This window comes from Podarcis raffonei, chromosome 5 (genome assembly GCF_027172205.1).
Source record: "Podarcis raffonei isolate rPodRaf1 chromosome 5, rPodRaf1.pri, whole genome shotgun sequence".
Classification (NCBI taxonomy): Eukaryota; Metazoa; Chordata; class Lepidosauria; order Squamata; family Lacertidae; genus Podarcis; species Podarcis raffonei.
In genome coordinates, this window is record NC_070606.1 from 48,758,786 (window position 1) to 48,786,644 (window position 27,859).

The 27,859-nt window shown below is 41.5% G+C and overlaps 1 protein-coding gene across 1 annotated transcript; it reads left to right on the forward strand.

The window, feature by feature from the left end:
• The first annotated feature begins 11 nt into the window (after nucleotides 1-11).
• Nucleotides 12-27,848, forward strand: MCMBP (minichromosome maintenance complex binding protein). The gene is given in 16 exon segments (XM_053389035.1): nucleotides 12-248; nucleotides 3,709-3,794; nucleotides 5,977-6,117; nucleotides 7,142-7,183; nucleotides 8,689-8,802; nucleotides 11,876-12,011; nucleotides 12,531-12,682; nucleotides 14,591-14,691; nucleotides 15,424-15,599; nucleotides 18,353-18,476; nucleotides 19,845-19,962; nucleotides 21,238-21,403; nucleotides 24,947-25,080; nucleotides 25,755-25,919; nucleotides 26,645-26,733; nucleotides 27,465-27,848. Coding segments are annotated over 16 exon segments (1,929 nt in total). The 5' UTR covers nucleotides 12-190; the 3' UTR covers nucleotides 27,592-27,848.
• The last annotated feature ends 11 nt before the right edge of the window (nucleotides 27,849-27,859 follow it).

Below are 27,859 nucleotides of genomic sequence, written 5' to 3' on the forward strand. Positions count from 1 at the left end.
TGAGGGGAAGAGGGAAGTGAGGCGGAGAGAAGGAGAGTCAGCTCGGCCTCGGGCGCGCCGCTATCGACGACGACAACGCCTCTTCGCGAAGCACCAGCCCGCCTAAGCGCGCCATTGCCCGCCGTCGGAGGGATACTGAGCGACCGTCGGTGAAAACCCGCGTGTGCCTCCTGGTCCGAGAGCCGACGACATGCCGTGTGTGGCGGACTGGCTGAACTGCCCCCTCAGTATCGTGCAAGGCATCTTCGGTAAGCGAAGGGGGAACCGGAGGGGGGGGACTTGGGAGGGCGGCGAGGCAAACAAGCAACGCCGAGAAGGCTTCGGGAAAGAGAAGCGAGGGAGGAGGACGAGGAGCCGGGGCTGAGACAGCCAGCTGGGCCGGGATCAACCCGGAAGAAGGGGTCGGCTGCGCATGGAGGGAGCCGGAGGGGCGGCAGGGCAAAGTGGGCCTAGCTGGGCAGAGCTGGAAGGCGTTAGTGGGGAGCTCGGCCTTGCCCGGCGAGGGGGCAGCGGGCGCCTGGCTCCCACTCTTCGGCGGGATCGCATGGCAGAGCTCGGCTGTTGTGGTTGTGAAGCGCCCTGAAAGCAGACCAGGAACGGGGATAAGAGTGCCTCTGAGCATGTGTAGTATGCCTTTTCGCGCGCTAAAGAATCGGGAGGTTCCAAGGAGCCTTCAGCATCACTTTTCCCCTCCGAGGGTAATCGCCAGATCAGAGCCCTCTGTCAGAATAAAGTGAGGACGTGGTATTAGGCTGGTGCATGTCAAAGCCCAGTTAGGCAGGTAAATACCACGCCGTCTTGCTTCTACATGTTTTGTTCCTTACCAGTATCAGTTGCTGGGGTATTTAACTGGGATGTCTGTGTCTCCCAGGATGTGTGGGTTTAAACCAAGGCAATTGAAATAAATGACCATTGATTTAAACAACCAAAAGAGAGCCACTAAAATCAAGTAGCTTATTGATTGGTATGAATAAGGACAGCCTGCTATAGTAACAATTAACTTGTAAACATATGTTTTAAGGAAACATTTATATTGTTGCACACCACCACGATCTCAGAGCAGTGTGAGATTCAAGGGGTTCCAGGCTTTTCCAGGTCATGTTCCTTCAGAATGAAGTATAGCAGAGACTCTGCTGTCTTTAGGGTACAGTGGTACCTCGCAAGACGAACGCCTCGCAAGACAAAAAACTCGCAAGACGAAAGAGTTTTCCGTTTTTTGAGTCGTTCCACAAGACGAATTTCCCTATGGGCTTGCTTCGCAAGACGAAGGCGGGCGGCAGGGAGAAGAGCGCTTCTCCCTGCTGCCGGCCCCGCAAGCTCCCGCTAAGCCGCTAAGTACCGTTAATAGCCGTGCTTCGCAAGACAAAAAAATCCGCAAGACGAAGAAACTCGCAGAACGAATTAATTTCATCTTGCGAGGCACCACTGTATATGGTTTATTTACACGTATATATGACCCAAGTCTATGATGGAGAGGTTTGTGGCATTAACACACCCTAAGATAGTCTTGCTTCTTCCATAGCCCCACCCTTGGATTCCAGCAGAAATCACACACAGCTCTGTCTCCCAGCTGCCTAGCCTCCAGTCTGCCAGGTTCTAGCTTCTAGCTCACATAATAATTTCTGGTCTTTATAACTACCAGTGAGTTGAAAGTGGGGGCACAAAGCCTTTGTAACCTTAGAAGGGGGCTCAATACATTGTGAGCAGGTAGTAAAATTGAATGGTTTCTGCTTGGCTTTCTCTGTGTACATGCATGGGCACTAAGCAAGATTAGTTACATAGCGATTAAGTTGGCTGTCCTATCCACCCCACCCTTCACACCAGGCGAGAAAGCAGGCTAGATTGGTTGGGGAATCCATCCCCCCAGCCTTGCTGGATTCCACTACTGTAGATATTTCTGTTTGGTCCACTAAAAGTACAGGCAAGCAGGAGTACCAAAATGGAGTGTTCCAGAAGAGGGGATAAGCCAGCCCAGGGTCTTAGGAATTGTGAGCCACCCCTGTCATCACTTGAGGGTGATTTACCTCCCCCACCCCCACCCCCGTCTTGCTGGCCACCTTCTCTGACCAGCATGAGTGACAGATGCAGTGGTGCCTCCATCACACATCACTGCTACCCAACTAGGCTTTGGGTTGTCTTTCTATTGTCTAGAATTTTTCAGAGGCAACAGCTCCTTAGTTAATTGGCAAGGACAGTTTGATCTTCATGACATGGAAAGTATATATCAATCCTATTTGACGGTGATGTGGGATATTTGGGAAATTTTGGGAGACTTTTCTGATGCTATAGAGCAGGGGTGGATAACTTCCTGCCCATGGGTCAATCTTGCGCCTCCATGGAATCCAATTTGGCCCCATGGCCATTTCCCCCAAACCACATCATGGAGGGCAGGAGAACAGGCTCCAACCCTGCATTGGCTGCATGCCCTGTTCCTAGAAGCAAACCAGATCGTGCAGCCAAGGCAGCAGGATTTAATCCCCACTCATCAGCTGAAAAGAAACTGAGATATGAAAGCTAGGCACTAAATGGCACCTTAAACCTAGGTTATGGGTGCAACAATAGAATGTCTAGGTGCACTTTTTAATAACAAGAACACAAAGCTGGAAATGAATGAACTGCAGCTAAAAGATTATGTTTGTTTTTCACATGGTCTAGTCCTTCCCCTGCCCACCCACCCCTAATATTCTTAAGAGGGTCTCTTCTCCAATCTTCAGAAAGTAGCTGGCAGTGGGGAGGCAGAAAAAGGTCCTCCTTTCCTTCTACTTTGCAGTTTTAATCTGAAATCTTAGGCGCAGTATTGTGCCCAGAGCTCAGAAACTGTTCACGCTAATGAAATTCCCTGTTACAAAATGCGTCTTCAACAATGGGAGTTTTGAACACTGTTCATTGATTCAGATCTTTCTGCTCTTCCACCATCTCTCTACCACTTGTTTGCTTAAAGGAGAAGCGTGGAGCTATTTCAAAGAGGCTCTAACAGGAGCGTGGGAGCTGCCTTAAAGCCCTTTACAAACAGCAAAATGGTTTTGAAGCTGTTGTAAGTTCCTAAGTGCCTGATAGCCAACAGGCTGCCCAGTACTTGGAAACCTCACACAAGAAATAAGATGTGGCCACCTGTCATTTATGTGATATTTTGATTCCCTAATATTTTATTTGCAATTGGCATCCATTCAATGTTAACAGTGAACTTGTGAAATTGATTGTTTTTCTCCTGAAAAATAAAACACTTTATTTTCTGTTTCTGAAAATTTTTCACCCCACATTTGGTTGACAGACTAAATCAAGGATTCAGAACCTGTGACTCCCCATGTGTTGCTGGAACACAACTCCCATCATCCCTGAAGACTGGCCATACTGCCTAGAGTTGATGGGAATCAATAAGTTGATGGGAGTTGGAGTTCAGCTGCATCTGAAGGCCACACATTCCCTATCTCTAGTCTAAATATTCAGTTTGCTTAATTTAATGCGGTAGCATTTTTCTTGTCCATGAACTCCAGCAATTGGTATTCAGAAGCATGCTGTCTCCAGTACTAATAAATGTTGCCTTACTACTTGAATCAAGCTCTTTGTTTTTTCCAATAACTAATGCTATCTGACAATATTCTTGCAAAAATTGTGTTTGCAGTTAAGTCAGGATTCTATTTTATTGCCCAAATACATTGGATTGTTGAATGTTCTGAAATAGTTCAATTTCATTTGGTTTTTTCCTAGCTCAAAATAGTCTGAATCCTGAATGGGAGAGAAAAGTAACGGAATACTTCAGAGAGAAGCTGAAAGAAAATAATGCTACTAACTGGGTAAAAATGGGCTTACTTATTTACATATCTAGGTCCTACCCTTTTGCTTTGGGGGCAGTACTCTTGTGTTTTACACAATATCTTCCTGTAACATTGCTTTAAATAAATTTGCGAATTGAACTGAGAAAAAACTACTAAAAGGATTGTAAGGCTCCAAGCAGATGGGCAGAGCAGTCCTAACCAAGCAGATACAAAGGCGTATCTCTGTAAGTTAAATTGAATTCTAACTGCTCGGGGTGTGGGGGAAATGCAAACCTTCATTTTCTGTCCTTTCATTGACACTTACTGGGGGAATTTAGTTACACCTGCATTTTAGGTGATGTAAATTACACCAAGCTCTGTGGGTAAAACCAATGAATTAAGGGAGTTGTGATGCAGCATAAGGTTCTTTATCCCTCTCACTGCACACATTTCCCATTCTTGACATGCCGCCTTTTTGCCCTTTACACCAGCATAACTTAAGCCAATTTAATTTACACCACCAGGGCTTTCCTTCAGCCAACGTAAACAGATACACTGGGGTAATTTATTTACATTGGCTTAAGGGCACCTCATTTTGGGAGTGGGACGACATACCACATCCTAACTTCTCCCACCTGATATATCTGATGTTTAGGGTTGCACTGTAACTGCAATAGGAACTGAAAATCTTTGTTAGAGAAGAGCAAAGTTAACAGACTATAACTTCATTGAAAAGACAGTAAGTTGAATGCACCTCTAATTAGATACCTCACGTATAACTGGGACTTGCAGGTATTGTTAACCTAATGATAAGACACAAAAATATAAATAGGAAGTGGCTGGTGGAGGCTGGTCAGGGTTTTTGTTAATTCCACTTGAGATATTTTGAGCAGGAATAGTCAGGATGCAGAATTGCCTACTCTGCCTGTTTAATTTCATTGCATTGGCAGCAGTGTTTCTTAGCTTCTAGGACAGGCATCCCCAAACTCGGCCCTCCAGCTGTTTTGGGACTACAATTCCCATCATCCTTGACTACTGTTTCTTTTAGCTAGGGATGATGGGAGTTGTAGTCCCAAAACAGCTGGAGAGCCGAGTTTGGGGATGCCTGCTGTAGGATAAGTCTTTGCAGTGGCATACTGTAGAACAGGGGGCCACAAACCCTTTTGCACTACTGGGCAAGTTTTGGATTTTGAAAGAGTATTGTGGGTGCCAGTCACAACATGGCTGCCATGGGAGATGGACATGTCATAACACAAAATTAGACTGAATATGATCATAGCGAAGCTTTCCCCACAAATGTATTTCCATACTAGGAAAAGCTTAACCTGCTGAACTTCTTCCTTATAGCTGTTAAAGGCACAACCTTGCTTTTCCCCTGTGCCAACTTTAACTAACACCTAGGCTGCGAACGTGTACCCACCTACCTGGGAGTTCAGGGTAAAAATATGCTGTGGGTAGAAGTCACATGAGCATACCATGAGCATACTTAGAATAATAAGCATTCCAGAAAGAGCACTAGTTCTGATGACAAGTTATTTGAATGACACTCGGTGTTGGCTTAGTTGAGATTAAATATTTGAACATCAGTGTTTTCTGGGAAATTCATCCGCATCCCCAAAGTACAAAAGAGTAAACTGAAGTGTGATTATAGCTCAGCAGCTTGATAGCCTGAGAGACTGGATAATTGGCAATTAAGCCTTGTAATGAAGGGCATACAGTGAATTCAGAAAATGAAGGTTTGAATGGTGACAGTACCGTGCTGTATTAATACAGTTTTACTGCTTATCATTGTTATTCAAAATGCTATGGATCTGTTCATGGCTCTTAGCACCTGCATTTAACAAAAAGAAAAGTAGATGTTAGCAGAAGTGGTTTAACCAAAGAGCCACAGCATTTTCCAGGTCAAAATCTAGCAGTAAAAGACTTCTAAAAAGCTGGACCTATCTTAGAAAACACATCTGTATTATCTATTATACTGATTATCTATTATACACAGTAGTAAAACTATTGTGAACTTGACAACTTTTTTTTTCACTGGCTGATGTAAACAAACAATAAGGCTGCTGCTAGATTACTAAATAATATACATTATAATTTTTTTATAGATTGATTCCCTCATGATTCCTAATTACTATATAAATTAAGGTTTCATTAGAGAGTACAATTCTGTATATGTAATGTGAAAGTAGTAGTAATTCAATATTATTATTTTCTTCGACAGGTGCCTTCATTGAATGATGTCCCTCTACATTACCTGAAGCCAAACAGTTTAGTGAAATTTCGCTGTATGGTTCAAGATATGTTTGATCCTGAATTTTATATGAATGTTTATGAAACAATTGACATACATACTAAATCATGTGTAAGTGGTTATTCTTTATTATGGTCCTTATTGCTTTCTCACATGCACAAATACGTGCTCTCTCTGTGTGTGCTTGCCTTACTAATCAGCCTAATTTATGGTGGCCATCATCCATCTCCTCTCTCAAATCTGCTTATTGTTCCATGTCACATGGGGCTTTTGCAGAAGTTCGACAGAGGGTGAAAGAGAGGGGGGAACCAGCCACTTCCCTTTCCACAAGTCCTCCTGACACACACAGGGTATCAGCAACCAATCCATGCTTTTAAAAATCCCTCAACAGTTCATCAATGAAGAACACCCCATGCTTGAGTAATGTGAAATTAGGAGAGTGTGCAGGGATGGTGAGTAATCAGTCTTCCTCCTTAAGAAAGAGGATTCTTCATTCTGTTTTAACTCTGGATAGCTGCATCATTATCATGCTCCAAACCCTGGCATTTCTTTTGCTGGGAATATGCAGTGATTTACTCAAGTACTGAGACCTACAGATATTTGTACTAAGAATGAGAAGACCCTACTTAGATGGACGACTTACAGGTCTCAGTCTCTTTAAAGAAACAGGCATGTCTGCGGCATAAAAGTACTATCTTGGACTTGCTCTCGGCTGAACTGCTTTGCATATTAATTACCACGGCAGAAGGTTCAGCAGTGCCTCTTGGGAAGCAAGGCCACCACATCAATTATTGGTATAACTGAAGGGGTGTGCCCTTTTTTAATATGAAATTTACATAATCGTATTTTGAATATTAGCCTCCCGATAGATCCTGAACATCTGTGTCAGGCATAGCCACAAGCCATCATGATTTAGCTCTTCATCTGTAGGAGTATTTTATAGCTGCTTTCAGAAGGGGGCTATAGGCCAGAATTTTCCCTATATTCAATTCTTTTTCAGATTTATTTTGATCTTTACTTTGAAATATGTAGTGCAAAGCATAACCACAATTGAAGAGATTTCTGTTATGCATAGAAATGAATGTGAACTGATATAGGATACAACAGTGATCTCACATTGTCTTCTTTTTAATAGGTTTTGCATTTTGGAAAATACAGAGATGTAGCAGAATGTGGGGTGAGTGATAATATGGCAAATATAGCTCCCTGTCCATCTGTCCTGCCCATTTTCGGTTTTGGGTTTGAATAATCCCTAGAATCTATAGGGAAGATGGTTTGGTTGGGCAAGCTGTAATGCTTGCAGTGACAGAACGATTAGAAGAGTGGCAGTGAATTCCTCCCTTTGAATAAAACATCTAGCAGTTTGGGGTTTTTAAGTGTAGGTTTTAAAGGGATAAACCTGAACCTCGCGAGTAATGTTTCTTACTTCTGTGCAATAAGTCGTCCCATATATATGTGCCTCTGCCGCTTCTCCTGCACCTCTCTAAAGAAAAAAATAGTACTTCAAAGAAGTTTATTTCAACAAGGATATGCATGCAGGGATATTTTTCTGTATTGGCAAAAAGTTGATTCCAGCACTACAACTAAGAATGTATTTAGTGGTGTACTTGATAATGCCTCTGTCCTATATTACACAAACAAGACAGTGAAGTGGAAATAGAACAGACTATCGAACTGTAGAAGGTTTTGATGATCTGATCCTTTTGTTGCATCTAGTACTGAATTCATTTCCATTTTTAAAAAATAGAGAAAGTCTCATTTATGCCTACATTCTAGGAGAGTAGCCACATTGGTCTGCTGCTGTAAAAACAAGTCTTATGACATGAGCTTTCACAAACAAGATGCATGAAGTAGGCTTTTGATTATGAACGCTCATGCTGCAATGATGCTGTTGCCACAGAATGTTTATTTTTCTTATTAAGATAGTTATCTGAAAATTCACGGTTCTTTGAAGCTTTGAGATTTAGTTATAAACACATAGGATCTGAATAAAATATCGCAGTGTAAAGTCTCATTTTCAGGCTTCCAAAAAACCAGCCATGCCCTTCTTCAAGATCCTCATTTTCACTCTGTTATTTCCTCCACATCTGCTGATATGTCCTTCCTGCACATAGATGTTGCCGTTTTGGCTACATAAAGATTTGGCATCCAGAGAATGAGGCTTTTATTAAAATATATTGATCGATTCAACATTTTAATTTAATTTGAGCTTTTATTCTTACATTATACTGGGGGTTTTGTCTGAGTGATGCAAACATTGAGGAGTCATTATGGCATATAATATCAAATTGTTAAATAAGCCCATTTTATTTTTGATTTTTGTGACTGTGATTATGATGAAGCAGTTATTCCAGTTTCTAAGAATAAAACCTGCATGATTTTTGTTCCATAATAGGAAAACTATTTACAGATGTTTTGTTCTTGCATTTAAAATGGTTTAAAGCATCAGCTGCATCATGAAGATGGTTGTTGGAAGAACATAATATATTGTATCTTAGTGTGAAAAGGAATACCACTATATGAATCTGCAACCCTTTTTGAAACAAAAAATACTCTCAATATTCTAGTAGATTAACTTCTGTTACAACTGACCTAGTAGGATAGAATTGAAGTGAAAGTGGCCAAATATTATTGGATATCTTGTATTCTAATGTTGTGTAATGTCACTTGATTCTTTTCTAGCCTCACCAAGAAATAGACTTAAACCCTAAACAAATAGTAACGGGAGACAGACAGACTTTATACTGTGTTCCAGTGCCTGGAGAGTCAGCGTGGGTGAAAGAAATATCCTTTGCAGTTCTTTGACTGTGCTGTAAGCTGATATATAGAAATATATATATATGCAATGTGGGGTGGAGAAAAAAAATTGTAGAGTTGGAAGAGACCACAGAGTCATCTAGTCCAACTGCTGCAATGCAGGAATCTTTTGCTCAACATAACCCACAATCCTGAGATTAAGAGCCTTATGATCTACCGACTGAGCTATCTGATTAAAGTGCCTTGAAATTTGAAGAAAAGGTGCTATACTGTTCTACAAAGAAAGTTGAAGTGTTTTGGTTTTTTTAATTATTCCATAAAAAGGTAGGGTCAGTTTTTCCAGGCATATCTACACAAGCAGATGAGTAGCTTTGTACATTTTTAAAATTTTAGAATACTGTTAAATTGAAGTCTTCTGAAAAGTATGACTCCCTCTGGTGGTTAATCCAAAAATAACAAATCTTATCAAGTTTAGCATACATTGTAGATTAACTTTTTGAGAGAGAAAGGCAAGCTTGAATACAGCTTTAAGACCAGTAAAATTACTCAGCTAGTGGAAGTATGTTGGGTAATTACTAATTAGTTGTGGTTAATCCTGTAACTGATGCCCAGGATGTCAATATTTATTCTTGCCATCTCATTTTTGACCACCTCCAACTTACCCGGGTTCATGGTTCTTACATTCCAGGTTCCTATGCAATATTTTTCTTTACAGCATTGGACTTTCCTTTCGCTTCCAGGCATATCCGCAACTGAGCGTCCTTTCGGCTTTGGCCCAGCCGCTTCATCAGCTCTGGATCTACTTGTACTTGCCCTCCGCTCTTCCCCAGTAGCATGTTGGACGCCTTCCGACCTGAGGGGCTCATCTTCCAGCGTCATAACTTTTATATGCCTGTTGTCTTTGTCCATGGAGTTTTCTTGGCAAGGATACTGGAGTGGCTTGCCGGTTCCTCCTCCAGGTGGATCACGTTTGGTCAAAACTCTCCACTATGACCTGTTCATCTTGTGTGCCCTGCTCGGCGTAGTTCATAGCTTCTCTGAGTTCTTCAAGCCCCTTCGCCACGGCAAGGCAGTGATCCATGAAGGGGAAAACAACAGAATAGGAAGAACCAGAGATCTGTTCAAGAAAATTGGAGATATGAAAGGAACATTTCGTACAAAGATTACCATAATAAAGGACAAAAGTGGTAAGGACCTAACAGAAGCAGAAGACATCAAGAAGAGGTGGCAAGAATACACAGAGGAATTATACCAGAAAGATATGGATGTCTCGTACACCCCAGGTAGTGTGGTTGCTGACCTTGAGCCAGACATCCTGGAAAGTGAAGTCAAATGGGCCTTAGAAAGCACTGCAAATAACAAGGCCAGTGGAAGTGATGGTATTCCAGCTGAACTATTTAAAATTTTAAAAGATGATGCTGTTAAGGTGCTACACTCAATATGCCAGCAAATTTGGAAAACTCAGCAGTGGCCAGAAGATTGGAGAAGATCAGTCTACATCCCAATCCCAAAGAAGGGCAGTGCCAAAGAATGCTCCAACTACCGCACAATTGCACTCATTTCACACGCTAGCAAGGTTATGCTTAAAATTCTACAAGGAAGGCTCAAGCAGTATGTGGACCGAGAACTCCCAGAAGTGCAAGCTGGATTTAGAAGAGGCAGACGAACCAGAGACCAAATTGCAAACATGCGCTGGATTATGGAGAAAGCTAGAGAGTTCCAGAAAGACATCTACTTCTGCTTCATTGACTATGCAAAAGCCTTTGACTGTGTCGACCACAGCAAACTATGGCAAGTTCTTAAAGAAATGGGAGTGCCTGATCACCTCATCTGTCTCCTGAGAAATCTCTATGTGGGACAAGAAGCTACAGTTAGAACTGGATATGGAACAACTGATTGGTTCAAAATTGGGAAAGGCGTACGACAAGGCTGTATTTTGTCTCCTTGCTTATTTAATTTATACGCAGAATACATCATGCGAAAGGCTGGGCTGGATGAATCCCAAGCTGGAATTAAGATTGCTGGAAGAAATATCAACAACCTCAGATATGCAGATGACACAACCTTGATGGCAGAAAGTGAGGAGGAATTAAAGAACCTTTTAATGAGGGTGAAAGAGGAGAGCGCAAAATATGGTCTGAGGCTCAACATCAAAAAAACGAAGATCATGGCCACTGGTCCCATCACCTCCTGGCAAATAGAAGGGGAAGAAATGGAGGCAGTGAGAGATTTTACTTTCTTGGGCTCCATGATCACTGCAGATGGTGACAGCAGCCACGAAATTAAAATACGCCTGCTTCTTGGGAGAAGGGCAATGACAGGCCTAGACAGCATCTTGAGAAGTAGAGACATCACCTTGCCAACAAAGGTCCGTATAGTTAAAGCCATGGTTTTCCCAGTAGTGATGTATGGAAGTGAGAGCTGGACCATAAAGAAGGCTGATCGCCGAAGAATTGATGCTTTTGAATTATGGTGCTGGAGAAGACTCTTGAGAGTCCCATGGACTGCAAGAAGATCAAACGCATCCATTCTTAATGAAATCAGCCCTGAGTGCTCACTGGAAGGACAGATCGTGAAGCTGAGGCTCCAGTACTTTGGCCACCTCATGAGAAGAGAAGACTCCCTGGAGAAGACACTGATGCTGGGAAAGATGGAGGGCACAAGGAGAAGGGGGCGACAGAGGATGAGATGGTTGGATAGTGTTCTCGAAGCCACAAACATGAGTCTGACCAAACTGCAGGAGGTAGTGGAGGACAGAGGTGCCTGGCGTGCTCTGGTCCATGGGGTCACGAAGAGTCGGACACGACTAAACAACAACAACAACAACAATCCTGTAACTGAGGCTGAATTATGTCACTTCAATTGAGTCTGTTAGATAGATAGAAAATGTTCCTAAGGCGTTTCATATGCAAGTAGATGCAAGTTATTTTTACAATTCTCTATAGCCTAAGTCTACATGTGGAATATGTTCTATTGTTGTATACATCCCATGAGAGGATGGTGCCTTGTTTCCCAGTCTTCTTTTGTTTTAAATCATTCCATACAATTGAAATACCAGATCAAATTATGCTGGGTAGATCACATCAGTAAATGCTATTGTCCTTAACTTGAGATTTAAGCCTATACCAGTGCAAGCCAAGCTCGAGTTTGCCCTTCGACATCCTATACACCAAGTCGCCACAAGAGGAGTTATGAGGAAGATGAAGATATGGAGTTGCATCCATCTAAACAGAGAGAGCAACATCTGGGTAACAGCTAATTAGACATTGATGGTTTTATTTTAAGTTCTTCTTACACCCAAAACACACTAAAGTCGTATGGCTGAATAGCTGTTTTATTGAAGCACATATTTTTTTGGTACTCTGACCCACTTATTGGGCTGCATCTATGATTCTCTCTCCACTAGATCAAGGGCTCTTGCACTAATGGACTGGTAGTTTTAAATGTTGCATAACAGAGGAATCCAGCGCAGCAGCTGTGCTAGTGGAAACTTGTGCAACTGATTGTGCAATCTGTTGTGCAACAAAATTACCAGCATCTTGCTTATGCATTCTCTTGCACAACAATATTCTACTGGTGCAAAATATTTCACCAGCAAAACAAGTACTGTATGCTTCTAGTTTTGCACTGCATTGGATGCACCCCGTTACAACATTTACTTTTTTTACCCTAAACCTCTGGCCTTGTAAAGCTTCTTTGAAAAATTGGAAGTTTTAATTTCAACTTTGATTGGACTTTGATTAGAAACTGCTTCTTCTAACTTGCAGGAAGTGTGCCTGATATCCATGGGAGTGGAGAGCCAAAGCGATTAGAAACAGAAGCATCTGCAAGACATCAGACAATCTCCTTAAATTGCTCACCTCCGCTAGATCTAAACTTTCCACTTCCAGGAGAGAAAGGCCCTGCATGTCTTGTGAAGGTAATAAGCCTATCAAGCGGTATTAAGCATGACCTCATTTACGTTTTAAATCCATGGATGAAATATGGAGGCTAAGTTCCACCTCCACTATTGAAAATAATAAGCTTCTGAATGCCCATTACTGGGGAGCCATAAGAGTGAGCGTATGGCTGCAGTCAGGTGCTGTTTGCAGGCTTCTGAGAAACATCTGGGTTGGCCATTGTGTGGCTATTGTGAGAACAGGATACTGGGCTAGAGAGCCTCTGGCCTGATACAGCAGGGCTCTTCTGTTCTTAAGAAAACCAAAATAATGTAATCCTTAAAATAAATCCTGCCATTAAATGCACTGTTGACCTAGGGTATATTATTATAATTCAGAACACAGAAGTATGTGTAGCTGCAGTTGTACTCACATAAGCAGACACTTGAGATGTCATGTTCCTTTAATCCTATTTATTCAGATGAAGTTATGAAGTTATATGTGCATTCTTAAAAAAAACCCAGGATCATATATTTTATGTGAGTTGACATAGGTGAAACAGCAGGATACTCGTATCTTACACAATAAATGGCAATAGGTAAATCTCCAAAGTAGGTCTCCAAAAACTGGAATGTGAGCTAAGAAGTAGACCAACAGTTGGTGTCTGTGCTGAGGGTTGTGCATGTTGATTAGTAACGGGTTGTGTGTTATGCAGCTCTGGACATTACTGCTCCATATATCTGAAATGATTCATATATTCTCTGTAAAGAATAAAGCTCAGTGCTAAACTCGTGGAAATGGGTAAAATGCAGCTAGTTATTACAGATGTCTGCAACCAAGAAGTGGCAGATACAATGAAATGTGCAAGAAACCTTCTGCTTGCTCTCTTAAGTCTCTACAGTTATGTTGAAATCTATTTTATGATTTTGCTAGAGAAACACACTGGCTGTATTTGGATGAAACAAAATTTAAAAAAATCCTTCCAGTAGCACCTTAGAGACCAACTAATTTGTTATTGGTATGAGCTCTTGTGTGCATGCACACTTCTTCAGATACCATTTGTATTTGGATGGTTTATTGTTACAGGAATGAGCTGCAACAAGCCTCAGGTTTGTGCACTCCCTTCCCTCTCTTCTCATCCACTGTGGTCACAAAGAAAAGATATAAAGCTGTTGCTTCTTTTCGAGTAACTGTAGTTTACTCAAAGTCCTAAAGTCCTAAACTGCAATTAATCTTAATTATGGTTTGTTGAAACAAACCAGTTTCATAATTCAGAGTTCAAAATCTGCTTTTTTTTCAGTACAATATAGTTAAGATTAACCACATTTTGTGACAAGCTGCAGTTAATCCACAACAGAAGCAAACACTTCCAGAGTCCTCCTTGCAGCCATACCAAAAGAAAGAAGGGAAAGTGCAAGAGTATGAGACTTGTTGTGAGGAATGAGGCAGAAATTCAGTTCACACTGCAAATGTGAACCTACCTAATTCGCAGAACCCAAAACAATACGTGAGCTGAAATGCAGCTATCTCGTTTCTCTGAATTTTGCTGTGCAGTTCTCAACCCAAATTATGTACAGTATGCATAAATGTGTATAATTAGGGGACAGTATACATAAAACATGCATATATTAGTGAAAATAACATAAGTAATATACACATTAGAAGAAAAGGTTTACAGAAATGTGTGTATTAGGAGAAATAAGTACTAAAATGTTGGTGAATTTTTGGGAGATCGTTTTAAAAAGAAATTCACAAACTGATGCAGAAAAGTGAATAACTGAACTTGATATTGGAGGAATGAGCATCTGGAAGAAACCAAAATTGAAGGATTCATCCATTCCTACTTGCTGTTGCTCATTCTTGCAAAGATAAGTCCTGGCTTAATATTCAGCTCTATGCATTATGTTACTATAATCTGTCTCTTCTCTTAAAAATACTCTTTGTGACAGATATATGAAAACGGGGATAATTTCAAAGTGAATGATGTTCTTGAGGTGTATGGGATTTTATCTGTCGATCCAGTCCTGAACATGGTGAACAACGAAGATAGGTAACATTTTAATGTTAATAGGATCCACATTTACAGTTATTAATGATAATAATGATGAAGGCACACAGATTTGAGCTACAAACAATATTTAAGTATTTTATTTGTAATTTATCAGTATAATAATGGCAGTGTGTCCCTAACCCTTTGGTCAGTGTGCTTCAAAACTGAAACAGAGGAAATTTATATCAGTATCTTTCTTTTGAAGATTGCTGGCAGTCCACAAGCTGATCCTGCTTTGTTTCCAGTGCAATTCAGTGGAAGGGTGGGTGAAATTTGGGTTGAGTCCCACCTCTTCCGTGTATTTGTTGTATGTCTCTCAGCCTCAGTTTCCCACTTCATAGAATTATGGGGAAGGTGTTTATGAACACCATAAAGATGATGAAATGTTCTTTAAACCAAATTCACAGCACAGTGGTACCTCGGGTTACAGACGCTTCAGGTTACAGACGCTGCTAACCCAGAAATAGTACCTCGGGTTAAGAACTTTGCTTCAGGATGAGAACAGAAATCACGCAGCTGCGGCGTAGCGGCAGCAGGAGGCCCCATTAGCTAAAGTGGTACCTCAGGTTAAGAATGGTTTCAGGTTAAGAACGGACCTCCAGAACGAATTAAGTTTTTTTGGTGTACGTTTTTTAGTCCCGCTCTATCTGTTTTATATGTCATTGTATTCATTGGTAGCACCTGTATAACTGCACGAAATGTGTCTTAAGCTTGGTTGTTTTTATTTACTAGGGAGAATTCGTCCTCTCCAGTGGAGTCTATGGAATGTATGGACACAATGGAAGAACAGAGGGTTCATAGTCCCCCAGCCTCATTAGTTCCCAGAATCCATGTGATTTTAGCACAGAAACTTCAACACATAAATCCATTATTGCCTGCCTGCCTTAATGAAGAGGAAAGCAAGAGCTGTAAGTAGTTAAGCTATTAAAAGAAAGATTACCTCATTACTGATGAATGTCTGCACTGGACTTTATTGTTTCCACTTCCTCATTCACAAAGAAATAAGCTTGTTCCCAGAGTCCTACGTATTCAGATCACAAAGGTATTCTACTCAACATCTTTGAAGCCTTTGATTTTAAGGTTTTTCTAGATTTTCCACAAATACATTGGCATTGTTGGGGGGTTTTTATTTGAGAAATGTGACCTGAAATAAGCTTATTCCTGGAAAAAGGCCCCCCATGCCAGTCCTAAGTAACCATTGCTCACCCCCTGTAGCAACAGTTAAGGCTCTGGTGTACATTTTGTACTTTTAGCTGGTGAACAAATGCATATGTAATATGCAAACATGGGATTATAGTGTGTATGTTACAAAGATCCATACTCCAAATAGTTAAAGAAGGTTGCTGTCAACACTGATCTCTTTGGTTTTTAACTGAGCTTGATTTTGCTTCGTGGCACTTATATTTTTTTTTAGTAGTTTCTCTTCCTTACGCAAGTTGTTTATATTTTGGCTACAAGTTTTACTATGAGATCCTTGGGTGGAGACGGAGCATATTGAATCTTTTTGTAAACATAGCTAGTAGTTATGAATCCTACAGCATATTTAAATCCCTTGGCTCAAAAACCATTCAGGTTCCTTTAATGAGGGATTCACTGTGAACAGGATTCACGAATCCAAATCAGCTGTTTTTCAGCAAAGGAATGGAAGCTGAGGAAACAGCTCTTAATTACAATATTGAGTAAAAGTCTTCCCCCCACACACACACACACAACAGCTGTTGCCCTGCTAGATGCTTCTCTGAGGCAGATGCCAGTCTCCTAAAAAATCAAAGCTCATATTAATGATTCTGTACCGTATTTCCCAGCTTTGTTTAAGGATAATTGGGTGGGGTTTTTTATACATTGAATTTTCTCATTTAAGCACAAATGTTAATTAAAAGTGTGGGTTATGCCAGCTATTATGTGGGCACTGAATTTCGCTAGAGAAATGTTTGCATAAAAGGGGAATAAAATTAATAAATAAATTGCTTTATTAGCTTCAGTTCTGTCCAAATTCAAGTTACCGTTCATTCCTGTGTTTGAAAGTAGACAGTAATGAGTAAAGATAAAATATTACAATATAATCAGTACTACTTTCTTAATTGTTATTTATTTATAGAGCAATCCAAACAGTGTGGGAGAGGGAGAACTGAAGGGAAACACCTTTTTTGGTGCCCTGCAGGACAAAAGGGAGCATAAAGCAGTGGGGGGTTATCTGTTACCACCTGCTCTTTCTTTTTCTTCGGGACTTGCATATGTTTACTCTTTTGGGGGGCATAATGTCAGGAGACTGGGACTTTTTTGGATCTAATACCTTTCCCATGGCATACCCCTTTACCTTTACTAAATTCTATAAGGTGCAGGCTACAGAGGGAGGCCTTGCAGAGGGAGGCCTGCCCACTCAGAGGTAGATTTGAAACATTATTTGGCCCCTGGCGCACTCTCCCAAGGACTGCAAAATTAGAAAACGTTTATATACCACCTTTCAATTTTATATTCTCTGTAGTTTACAAATTAAGATTAAAAAGGAGACATTATTAAAATAACCCTCCATTTAATCCATGTACAACATGCTGTTTTAATGTCTACATCTGCATGTTCCACTGAGCCATAGTTGAGTGCTGTATGAATTAGCTACATTGCATCTTAGGCTCCCATCCTTTCTCGCATGCAGCTTCTGCTTTTACATAACCACAGCTGCTGTTTCATTTACACTTTGGTTAATATTAACCATGGTTGGTTTTCAGATAAGCCAATTTCAGACCATAATTACTGACAGTGGCCTGCTGAACAAACCATAGTTAAGGCTAAACACGTTTCTAGATCCAGATGAATCTGCAAGCTGCACCTTAAATCAAGAGCAGAAGCTTGCAAACAGCTCATCCCAGCTGTGTGTGCAAAGGATAAGGGGAAGCATGCAGCCCAGTGGCTGTCCTGCACATTCATATTGTGCTAAACTATGCTTTAGCATTACATGAAAATGTGACCAACAAGTGGCCTCCCCAAACATTTAGTGATGCTGCTGCATGTACGCCAGTGTGTTCATTGGTCCTGTCCTGCAGAGGGCACCCACAGACCAGAGGCTAAGCAGCAGACCTCTCAAATTCAAACCCGGACTGGCTCATGGAGGCCAGTCTGTAGCACAGTATCCTCCTTCAGGGTTAGAGTCACCTCCTTTTCTTCATGCAAGATCCAAATCCAACCATGCTCTTCTTGCCTCTTGATGGTAGTATTCTGAAGTTCTGTGCTCTTTGTAATGACAGACACCTCCCTGTGTTTTTGTGTAATCTATATTCTTTAAACACACACACACACATATAAATAGTGTTCTGGCTTGTGTAATTATGTACTGCTTTTGCAGACTAGATTTTGTATAGTATTAGTTAGTGTCATATGAAAGTATATAATAAGAAAGACGTTACGTTAAACCAATAATAATAATAATAATAGTAAGGGCCTATGCTGAGATACTTTGCCCCAACTGTCGGACAAAGTAGCATGGTGTGAAACTTAGGTGGGCAAAGTTTTACAGCAAGATACAAAATTTGCTCTTTTGCTGGATATAGAGCTGTATGTTGTCCAGTCTTTTCCCCAGTTGATACTCATTCATATAAAAAGAACTGTATTTTATATGACTGTTAGGCAATGGTATTTCTGTCTACTCCCTACTGTTCTCTGTTAGTTGTTTCTAGTTTTATGTCTGAACTGTCACCAGTCAGAGCAGAGCTTCTTGGCTTCCTCACTCATGCCTTCTTGGGAGACAGCCTGGCTGCTGAGTACCTTATATTGCATCTCATTTCCACAGTGTAAGTAACCTGGTCAGCTATTTAGAACATTTCATTTTTCCCATACAACCCTTTTTAAATTTAGGATTTAGCATGCAGCTCAGCAGATTCTTAAGTGTTCTGTCAGGGGCTCAAAGAGATAAAATAACATCTATGAACTAATAACCAGAGCAGATGTTTTAATGTATTGAACCCAAATACACAGGAATAGCCTTGGGTATATCATTGCCCAAGAAATTGAAGATGGTGCTTCCCTTAAGCAAGAACTCTGGGAAGCTTTCAAACAATGGGGGCAGCGCATGTGTGTAATAAACCATGGTTCATTATGTGCACCAACTTCAGGGTCGTGTTCTCCTTCCTCCACCAGTACAGCTCTCAGTTTCAATAAACCACAGCTCAGTGTTGGCTCTGAATCCTAAACTGTGGTTAGCCCTACCTATAGGTAATTCAAACAGACTAGCTTCATAAGCTTTGGCTCAATGGTAGTTTCAACTAACCATATTTAATACTAAACACAGTTTGACCAAGTTTGAGCACAATGCTTAACTGCCAACTTACTACTCCTGACTCCACCAGAGGAGGGTGGGAAAGCGCTTGAGCCCAAGGCTCACTGCAGCTAATTCTTGTAAGAGCGAGTGAGAAATTGCTCAAGGGTGGTACATTTTGGATAAAAATTCTCCAAATTTACTTCCGTTAAATTGTACCCTATTTTCATCATCTAAAGTTGGGCCTTCAGCTCGCCTCCAGACTGGGCTCCTATAGCATCAGGAAGTTACGGACCTGATTGTCTTATGTGTTCCATATGTTATTTGCATCTCATTCTCATTCTCATTCTTGGCAACTTCTCTACCTGGACATTTGAGTTTGGATGTTTTGTTTCTCACCTTCCAGTGTCTATTGGGAGAGGAGCAGTTAATTGGACACATAAGCTGTCCTTCTCTTCACCCAATAAACAATTATAACAAAACCATCCAGAAATATAACTCCTTCAGGGCTTCTCTCCTTCTTAAGAGGTCAGTGAAAAAGGGGAGGGTTGAGCCAATATTTGTAACTACCTCAGCCTTTCCTGATGATTGAAATAATTGTGGAGGAGAATTTGGAGTTTCTGAATAATTTACCACCTGAACCATTGATATCCTCAACTGTGCTTCCAATCATCATTCGCCATCTACATATGGAGCTGAGGTCTTTTCTGGTATTAAGATGTATAAAACTGAAGCTCACTTTACAAGGTTTGGGGAGGGGAAACAATTTTTGAGCTTTCTATTAGCCTTCTAGACCCCTGCTTTTTTATTTTAAAAAAACCATGAATCATGAATTTGCCACTAACTTCTTGCAATCACTCTAGCAATTTCAAAATGTCGGCTTTCTCTTTTGTGTGTTTTCTAGCTATGCAAGAAGAGATGTTCTTCCTCTGGGAAAATTCACTGTCAACTTAAGCGGCTGTCCAAGAAATAATGTCTACACGGAGCACATATACAATATTATTCAGCAGCTAGTGCCTGCAGTAAGAATTCTATATATATATAAATGCTTTGTGGAGCAACTGATTGTGCAATAGTTCACCTATATGTGTATGTTGATACAGTAGCCACCTAGAAGCTTCATTGCAGAACTGGAGGTGTTAGAAGTATACCGTATTTTTCGCCCTATAGGACGCAATTTTTCCCCTCCAAAAATGAGGGGGAAATGTGTGTGCGTCCTATGGGGCAAATGCAGGCTTTCGCTGAAGCCTGGAGAGCGAGAGGGGTCGGTGTGCTTCAGGAGAGCCGCAGCGCCAGCCCCACAAGGCCGGGGGACAGCGGGGAGGCGGAACGCCGCCATCCCGCTGTCTCCCGATGTGGTTTGGAGGCTGATGGCGGGGAGACGCATGCTTCTCCCCGCCGCCAGCCCCGCAAGCTCCGGGGACAGCTGGGAGGCGCAGCACGTCTTCCCGCTGTCCCTGGACCTGTTCTGCAGGCGGGCGGTGGGGAGAAGAGCGCTTCTCCCCGCTGCCTGCCCCGCAAGCTCCAGGGATAGCTGGGAGGCGCAGCGCGTCTTCCCGCTGTCCCCGGACCTGTTCTGCAGACGGGCGGTGGGGAGAAGAGCGTTCCTCCCCGCTGCCTGCCCCGCAAGCTCCGGGGACAGCTGGGAGGCGCAGCGCGTCTCCCCGCTGCTGGCCCACAAGCGCCTGGGGGGGAAATAAATCTTTTTTTCTTTATTTCCCCCCAAAAAAACTTGGTGCATCCTATGGGGCGAAAAATACGGTACCTAAAAAAGGCAGGTGCACACTTTCCTACAATATTTCTGTTCCAATAGCTGTGAAGACTGCTATTGGAACAGTACTTTCAGTTCCTTGGTCATAGTAGTAGCCAACACCTAAATGGAGAAATGAAGTATCTGTATGTGGAATTCTATGGTATATTTTTTGGAATAGAGTTTATTTTGCCTAAGGCAACATCTTTATTACTCAAGGGTACTATGATAATTTGGAGCTTTAAGGAAACTCAGTAAGCACGTAGGACTTGCATCTTTTAAAACTAATACACAAAAAACTTAACTCGCTACAGTTCTTTTTTTAAAAAAAGTTTGCTAATGACATATCTAAGTGTATTGAGAATAAACACTTGTATTCCCCATTCAACTTGTGATGTCTGCATGGTTGCTGTTTGATCCTTCCTTTGGAATCTGGTGTGTGTGTATTGACCCACTTGTTATATCTCTGTTGTTGTTTTAGTGTTGTTTTGTCTGTCAAAGGAACACTTCTTAGCAGAAAACTCTTAACTTTTTTTTTCCTTGACAGTCCTATCGCCTGCCCATGACCATAGAGAACATGAACTGCTTAAAGTTTAACCCCCACAAGGACTACACAGCCAACCGCTTAGTCAGTGGAGTACTACAGCTCGCAAGCAATACCTCCCTTGTGATAGATGAGACTCTGCTTGAGCAAGGACAGCTTGACACTAGAGGTTGGTATTTGGGTTTCATTCATCCATTCATTATCCCAGTGCAAAGCTCTCTTGCATTAACAGAAATATTAAGAAGAAACTAGATCGCTGCATTTAGAAAGGATAATGTTGGCTGTTCAGGTTGCACTGTCATTATTTTACAGAGTTATCTCTCAGTTGACCCATTTTTGTCATCACATCTGTGTCAGTTTAATTGGACAGTGTGTCTAACTGGCTCCAGTCTGTAACTTTATTGCTTAGGGCAGAGTACCTGAACTTCACTACGGTAGCTTTATATATGTTTCTGCTGCCTACTTTTGTGTCTGATCATTTCGCTCTGTTTGGAAGCAGTGCTGACTTCATCTCCTTATACTGCTGGCATCCTTGTTTTATAACAGGGGTAGACTCCCAATTCCAAAAGCCACAGGCAGGACCTTGTGCTGGTTAACCTAGTAGTCTACTCCCAAAATGTATGTGTGTTTTCTCAAGCTGACAATCCTAATTCTGGAAATAATTGGACATTTTATCTAAGATGTCTGTGAGATCAGGGTTTTCATCCTTTGGTTGGCTTACATCATAACTTACCTTCCAACAAACAGCAGAGTTCACATAACAGGGATTCCCACCTCCATTTGGCCTTTGCAACCTCCTTTGTAAAGAAATGGTGCAGGGGGCTGCAGACAGAGAATTTGATGGACGTTGCCCTTTTTCATAAACAGAGTAGCAACCTAGGATCCAAGCCATTGTCTCTGTAATGTATAACAAATTCTCATACGTGACAACCCATGTTATATGTAGCTAACCAATTTTTACAGATTAGCATGATTAGATCAGAGTACCTGCGCTTAAAGTACTGCAGAAAATTTGGATTAAAGTCCTTTCAGATCCCATGCTTAGTATCAAGATGAAGGGTTTGATAAATAGGTGCCAGCTGGCAACTCAACTGGAAGGAGAGATTTTTTTTGCTGATTTCTGCAGCATAAAAGGTGGCTCTGGGAGGAAAGGAAAAGTGACAGAAATTGCTTTCCTTTCCTCCAGCAGGAACTTCCACTGATTTTGAGTTACTTCTGCAAAAGGAATAAGCCCTCCCATTCACAGAAGGACAAATCTGGATCAGCACTGGGTTTTTTTTAAATTTGCTTGTTGTAAAGGGATTTTTGTACCACCACTGAGAGTTTCCAGGGCAGTTCACAAAAACTTGGCTCAGTGCTCCAACAAAATCTTAAGCCTTTTAATTTAAAACCATTACTTAAATCTGCTTAACACTTTAATTCATTGTTCCAGTTACTCCATGCCTTGTTTGTTCTGATCAACCTGACATGTGCGTGGAACAATTTGTTACCTTGTGTTTGATATGGCGGGTGGGAATTTGCTCCGTTTTCACTTAACTTGGTATACTTCACAGTGTACTTTTGTGAAGACTTAATAAGGAATTCCTTCCTTTTTGCCCGTTGGTGGAATGAATGTTCGCTGCTCTAAAGACAGCTGTTTCCAGCTTTGCTGAGTCATTGCTGCCTTTCCCAGCGTGGGAGCCTCCAGCTCAAGCCAGTTCTGAACATCCGGTTAGCTTCCTTACTCAGTATTACCAGTATTAGCCTCAGGCATCTATTGAAAAGCTCTGTATTAGGGGGAAACTAAAACTTAAATCTGTAATTCACTGTATCAGTAGATCATTCTTGGCAGAATAGAGCTTCTGGTGTCATTTAGTTATGTTTCTTGGCTTAAAACAGTGACGCCTCCTTATAATATTCTTGGGCTATTTTCGTAACTCCTGTGTAGAACGCCCAGGCTATCTTAAACTTCTCTACTAGCAGGTTTTCTGCTTCTGTTGGATCATAAAATATTGCGATCATCCTTTGTCTTAATGTTAGCTACGCTTGAAAGAGCATGTAAATGAGGGCCTAGTCTGCATTTGTTTGTACCTGGTGAAGAGGCTGCAAATGTGAAAAACAGGAGCCACCCACAGCCATGAGTTGCTATCACGATCCTTTCTTTCTCAGGGACATAGTAAATGAAGGAATGCTCAAGTAGTGCATTTCTGCTTTAAAAGCAGGTGTTGGTAGGTACAACGTGGTCAGTAGGATGGAATAGTAGTTGCCACCACATAAGTGGTAGTGCCTCTTGTCTGCTACTGTATACAGTGGTACCTCGGTTTACGAACTTAATTCGTTCCAAAAGTCTATTCTTAAACCAAAGCGTTCTTAAATGAGGCGCGCCTTCCCTCCTGCCACCAGTGCCCTTCCCACCACTCGGCTTCCGTTCCTCTTCCAAGGCAAAGTTCGCAAAGCGGGACACCTACTTCCGGTTTTGTGGATTTTGTTGCCCAAATAGTTCCTTAACAGGACTGTTTGTAGACCAAGGTACCACTGTATTAAAGTTTGCATGCCTGATTATTCTTCCAAAGCAACTACTCTATTCCCAGCTTAAGAATGGAAAGCGAAAGAGGTTTAAAGAGGTTCTTAAAGGCAAATCTTTAAAAATGTAGTATAAGCGCTGATAACTGGGAAACACTGGCCTTTGTGTGCTCCAATTGGAGAACAGCCTTTACCAAAGGTGTCATGGACTTTGAAGAAACACAAACTCAGGGTGAAAAGGAGAAACAAGCTAAGAGCAAGGCATGTTTGGCAAACATGATTAACGTCCGCCTGGAAACCTATGTCCCCACTGCGGAAGGATGGGTGGATCCAGAATTGGCCTCCACAGTCACTTATGGACTCACTGTTAAGACTGTTTTCATGGAAGACCATCTTACTTGGAACAGACATGTCATATATCTGGAGCTTCATATTTGGTCTCTTAGCTTCTTTTGAAATCATACTGATGCTATATTAGTACTTGTTCCATGGGCCACAGGGATTGCTACAGCTGGACATGATTGCTACTTTTCCAGCTGGACATGATGGGTGCCATAGCACCTGGTGAGATTTATACCCTAGCAAATGGACACTGCAGCACTTCAGGAGGCACAGGGGAAGAATGAATAAGCAAGAACGATGGGATTTCTGGAAACAAAAACTATTGCTTATAGATGGAAGTTCATGGAACCCTGAAACTCTCACTGTTTTCCCCCCCTTTCCAGCACCCTCCTTATTCAGATGACTAGTGCCTGGTGCTGAAAAGCTGAAATTGCTCTCTTTTTTGTTCTACCACGTAGTTCAACAGATACTGTAGTACCTGGAATTCTTAACCGATATACTGAATAAATAGTAGAAGCTATAACAGCAGAAGCTGTATACTTGTGCAAAATATAATTCTCCATTCTGTCTCCTTCCAAATATATACTCCAGGATCTACTCTAGGACTTGACCTAATATCCCTGTGAACTGGAAAGTGCCATGATACATACAATAATATTACATCATCTTGGAGTAGACTCTACATCCTGAAGTGTGTGTGTGTGTGTAATATAACATATATTCTTGTGATTTAAGTAGATAATTTATTCCCAGATAGTAATATACTGCACAAAATAACTGCCAACTGATCATTGAAAGACTGTGTTTTGTTTAAAACTTGAAGACTTTGCATCTACATTTCAGAGGATTTTTTTTTCTGTTTCTGTAGGTGTTCACAATGTGACAGCACTAGGTCACCTGATAACTTGGCAGAAGGTGGATTATGACTTCAGTTACCACCAGATGGAATTCCCATGCAACATTAATGTCCTTATCACTTCAGAGGGCAGATCGCTCCTACCGGTATGGCAATACTTCACTTTTCCTCTGCATTTGAAAGCTTGTTAATGAAGAACAAGAGCATACTATCCTAGGCCAACTAATTTTGTGTGTTATCACTACTTGCCACTTTCAACTGCCGTTCAGTGAAATATGCTATATTTGCTATTAAGATCTCATTTACTTTGAAATGAAAGGGAAAGGTTGGGATGCTGTAGCGATAGGACAACATAGAGTTGGAAGATGATGGCCCACACATCATAGACATTATGTGTGGTGTTCCATTTGTAGATGGAGAGGATAAACCAGATAGGCTAGTTCTTGAGCCCCCATTCCTCAAGTTAGAGCTGTGTAGCAAATACATCTATTTAGGGTTGCCTAAGTTTTGTTAATAGTCTAAACCATATTTGTGTTTTGTTAACAATAATAATTTTCCCCTTTTTTATCCCTCACTCTCCCACCCGCAAGCTCAGCTCCCCTCTCTGATTTATTTGCACATATTATTCTCTGCATGTTATAAAATTGTAATTGGTTATATTGATTGATAATTTGTTCTGTTAAAATTGTTTAATAAATATATATATTATTAATAATATTTTTTACCTCGCCCATCTGGCTCATATTACAGCCCACATCGCTTATAGTATGGAACTGATAACAGTGAAGGAGAAGTAATGCTGTGCAATGTCTTTCCACAGTCCGACTGCCAAGTCCACCTGCAGCCGCAGCTCATTCCCCCCAACATGGAAGAGTACATGAGCAGCCTTCTCACAGCAGTGCTGCCATCTGTCCTCAACAAGTTCCGCATTTATCTAAGCTTGCTGAGACTGCTGGATTACAGTATATCTGATGAAGTGACCAAGGTAGAGAAAGCACTTTCTGCTTTACCAGAATCTCGTGTCGAGTAGAGTATATAGTTTGGGACAGAGTCATTCCATCTAGGCTGCCACCTCCCTTATCCACAATACTCCTTGCCCTAACTATGAAAGGGAATCTACCATTGGGGATTTTGCTGGACTTCAGATATGACTGCTTCAGCCTGTTGCTTCCTGAAAAATATGAAGAACTGTCCTAGAATCAGTTAAGTTGCTATTATCAAGGGGAGAAAGTGCAGGAGGGCATGATCGCTATGAACGGACAGTGCGTATTGGCAGCGGAGTAGGCAAGTGCGGTCTCGTCTTATCATGGGTGGGGTAGAACACTCTCTTCATTTTAGAATACTGTCTTCAAGGGATAACGGCACCATGTAGGGGCCCATTAGGAGCTGTTGTAACACTAGGATACCGGGGAGTAAAGCACTTTGCCATTATATAGGCTTGGAACTATAGTCCCTCCTTCAATGGAAGATTTTGCCAATACTACACTGCATTCCTACCTTACAATAGCTAAAAGTAGCATAAAAAAGGGGTAGATGTTTATTTTGTGTAGTGGGTAAATAATTCTTCCCACCTGGAATTCAACATGCCTCAAAAGCGCAGTGCTACAAGCAAGGTAATTTGCTATGTAGTTCCAACTCGTATTTAAAACATACTTCGAAAGTGCAATAACTTTATCACTACATTTAATCAAAACACAACTTCTCTTACAGGCAGTAGAAGATGATTTTGTGGAAATGCGTAAAAATGACCCTGAGAGTATCACAGCTGATGATCTTCATAGAACTCTGCTTGTGGCAAGGTGAGAGTACAAATGCAGAATAGCAAACTGCAAGATGCCATAATTTGCTGGAGACTTGCTTATCCTTTAACTGCTTCAGTTCTCTTCTTGGCCCTTCTTCCCCACCATTGCTCATTTATCTTCCTCCATTTCCTTTTGGAGAGTCACTAAATCTCTTTTTTATGGCAAGCTGCTGAAAAAAAGTCCTGGTTATGATAATTCTTGACCTGGATTGCCAAGAAATGTAACCTAGACTCATAGGAGCCTACAAATAAACTATACTATATAATACACTTAAGTAGAACAAGTACATGACATGCAGACCCAGATTCTGCAAAGGAGGATTATAGGGCTACCTAGAACATGGGTCAAAAAACTAAGGCTGGTGGGCCAGATCAGGCCTAATTGTCTTCTGGATCTGGCCCACAGACGATCCGGGAATCGCTGTGTGGATCTCTAGCGCACACATCCTTTCCCTCTCCCTCACACGGTGGCGGCGCCTCCTCCTGACTTTTCCCCACCCTGCCTAGAGGAGGAAGGGGGCTAGGCTTTATTGGTGCCAGCAGCACCAGTGCTTGAGCGGTCTGAGGGACAATGGACCAGCCCCCTGCTGAAAAAGTTTGCTGACCCCTGACCTAGAAGCACAGTTTAGCTTGTTGCTTTCTTGCACAGTTAAGGGATATGGAGTGATCACAGATTACAGTTGCAAAGTTAAAACCTGTGTTTCTACAACGTATCTTTCTTGCCTGCAGGTTCCTTTCTCTGAGCGCTGGGCAGACGACGTTGTCAAGAGAGAGATGGCTCAGAGCAAAGCAGTTGGAGGCACAACGTAAAGTGAGACTACAGCAGCAGAAGTGTGTAAATGGAAATGAACTCTAAAGCTACAGCTCCCATTTTGCTTTGATGACTGCAACTTTTGCCTAATCTGTGGAGCTAGTACAAAGGGTGCTAGCTTATGTTTATATTGGGTTTTGTAGATAATTTGTATCAGAATGTTATGGCTGTTTTCTCAAACTTGGACACAATTTATGGTGTTCAACAGATTTAACACCGATCATAAAATTTTGGAGCTTGTTTTGTAACTGAACTAGAAACAATGGAACAATTATTGTTTGATATTAAAAGTTTAATATAAAAAATGTTTCTC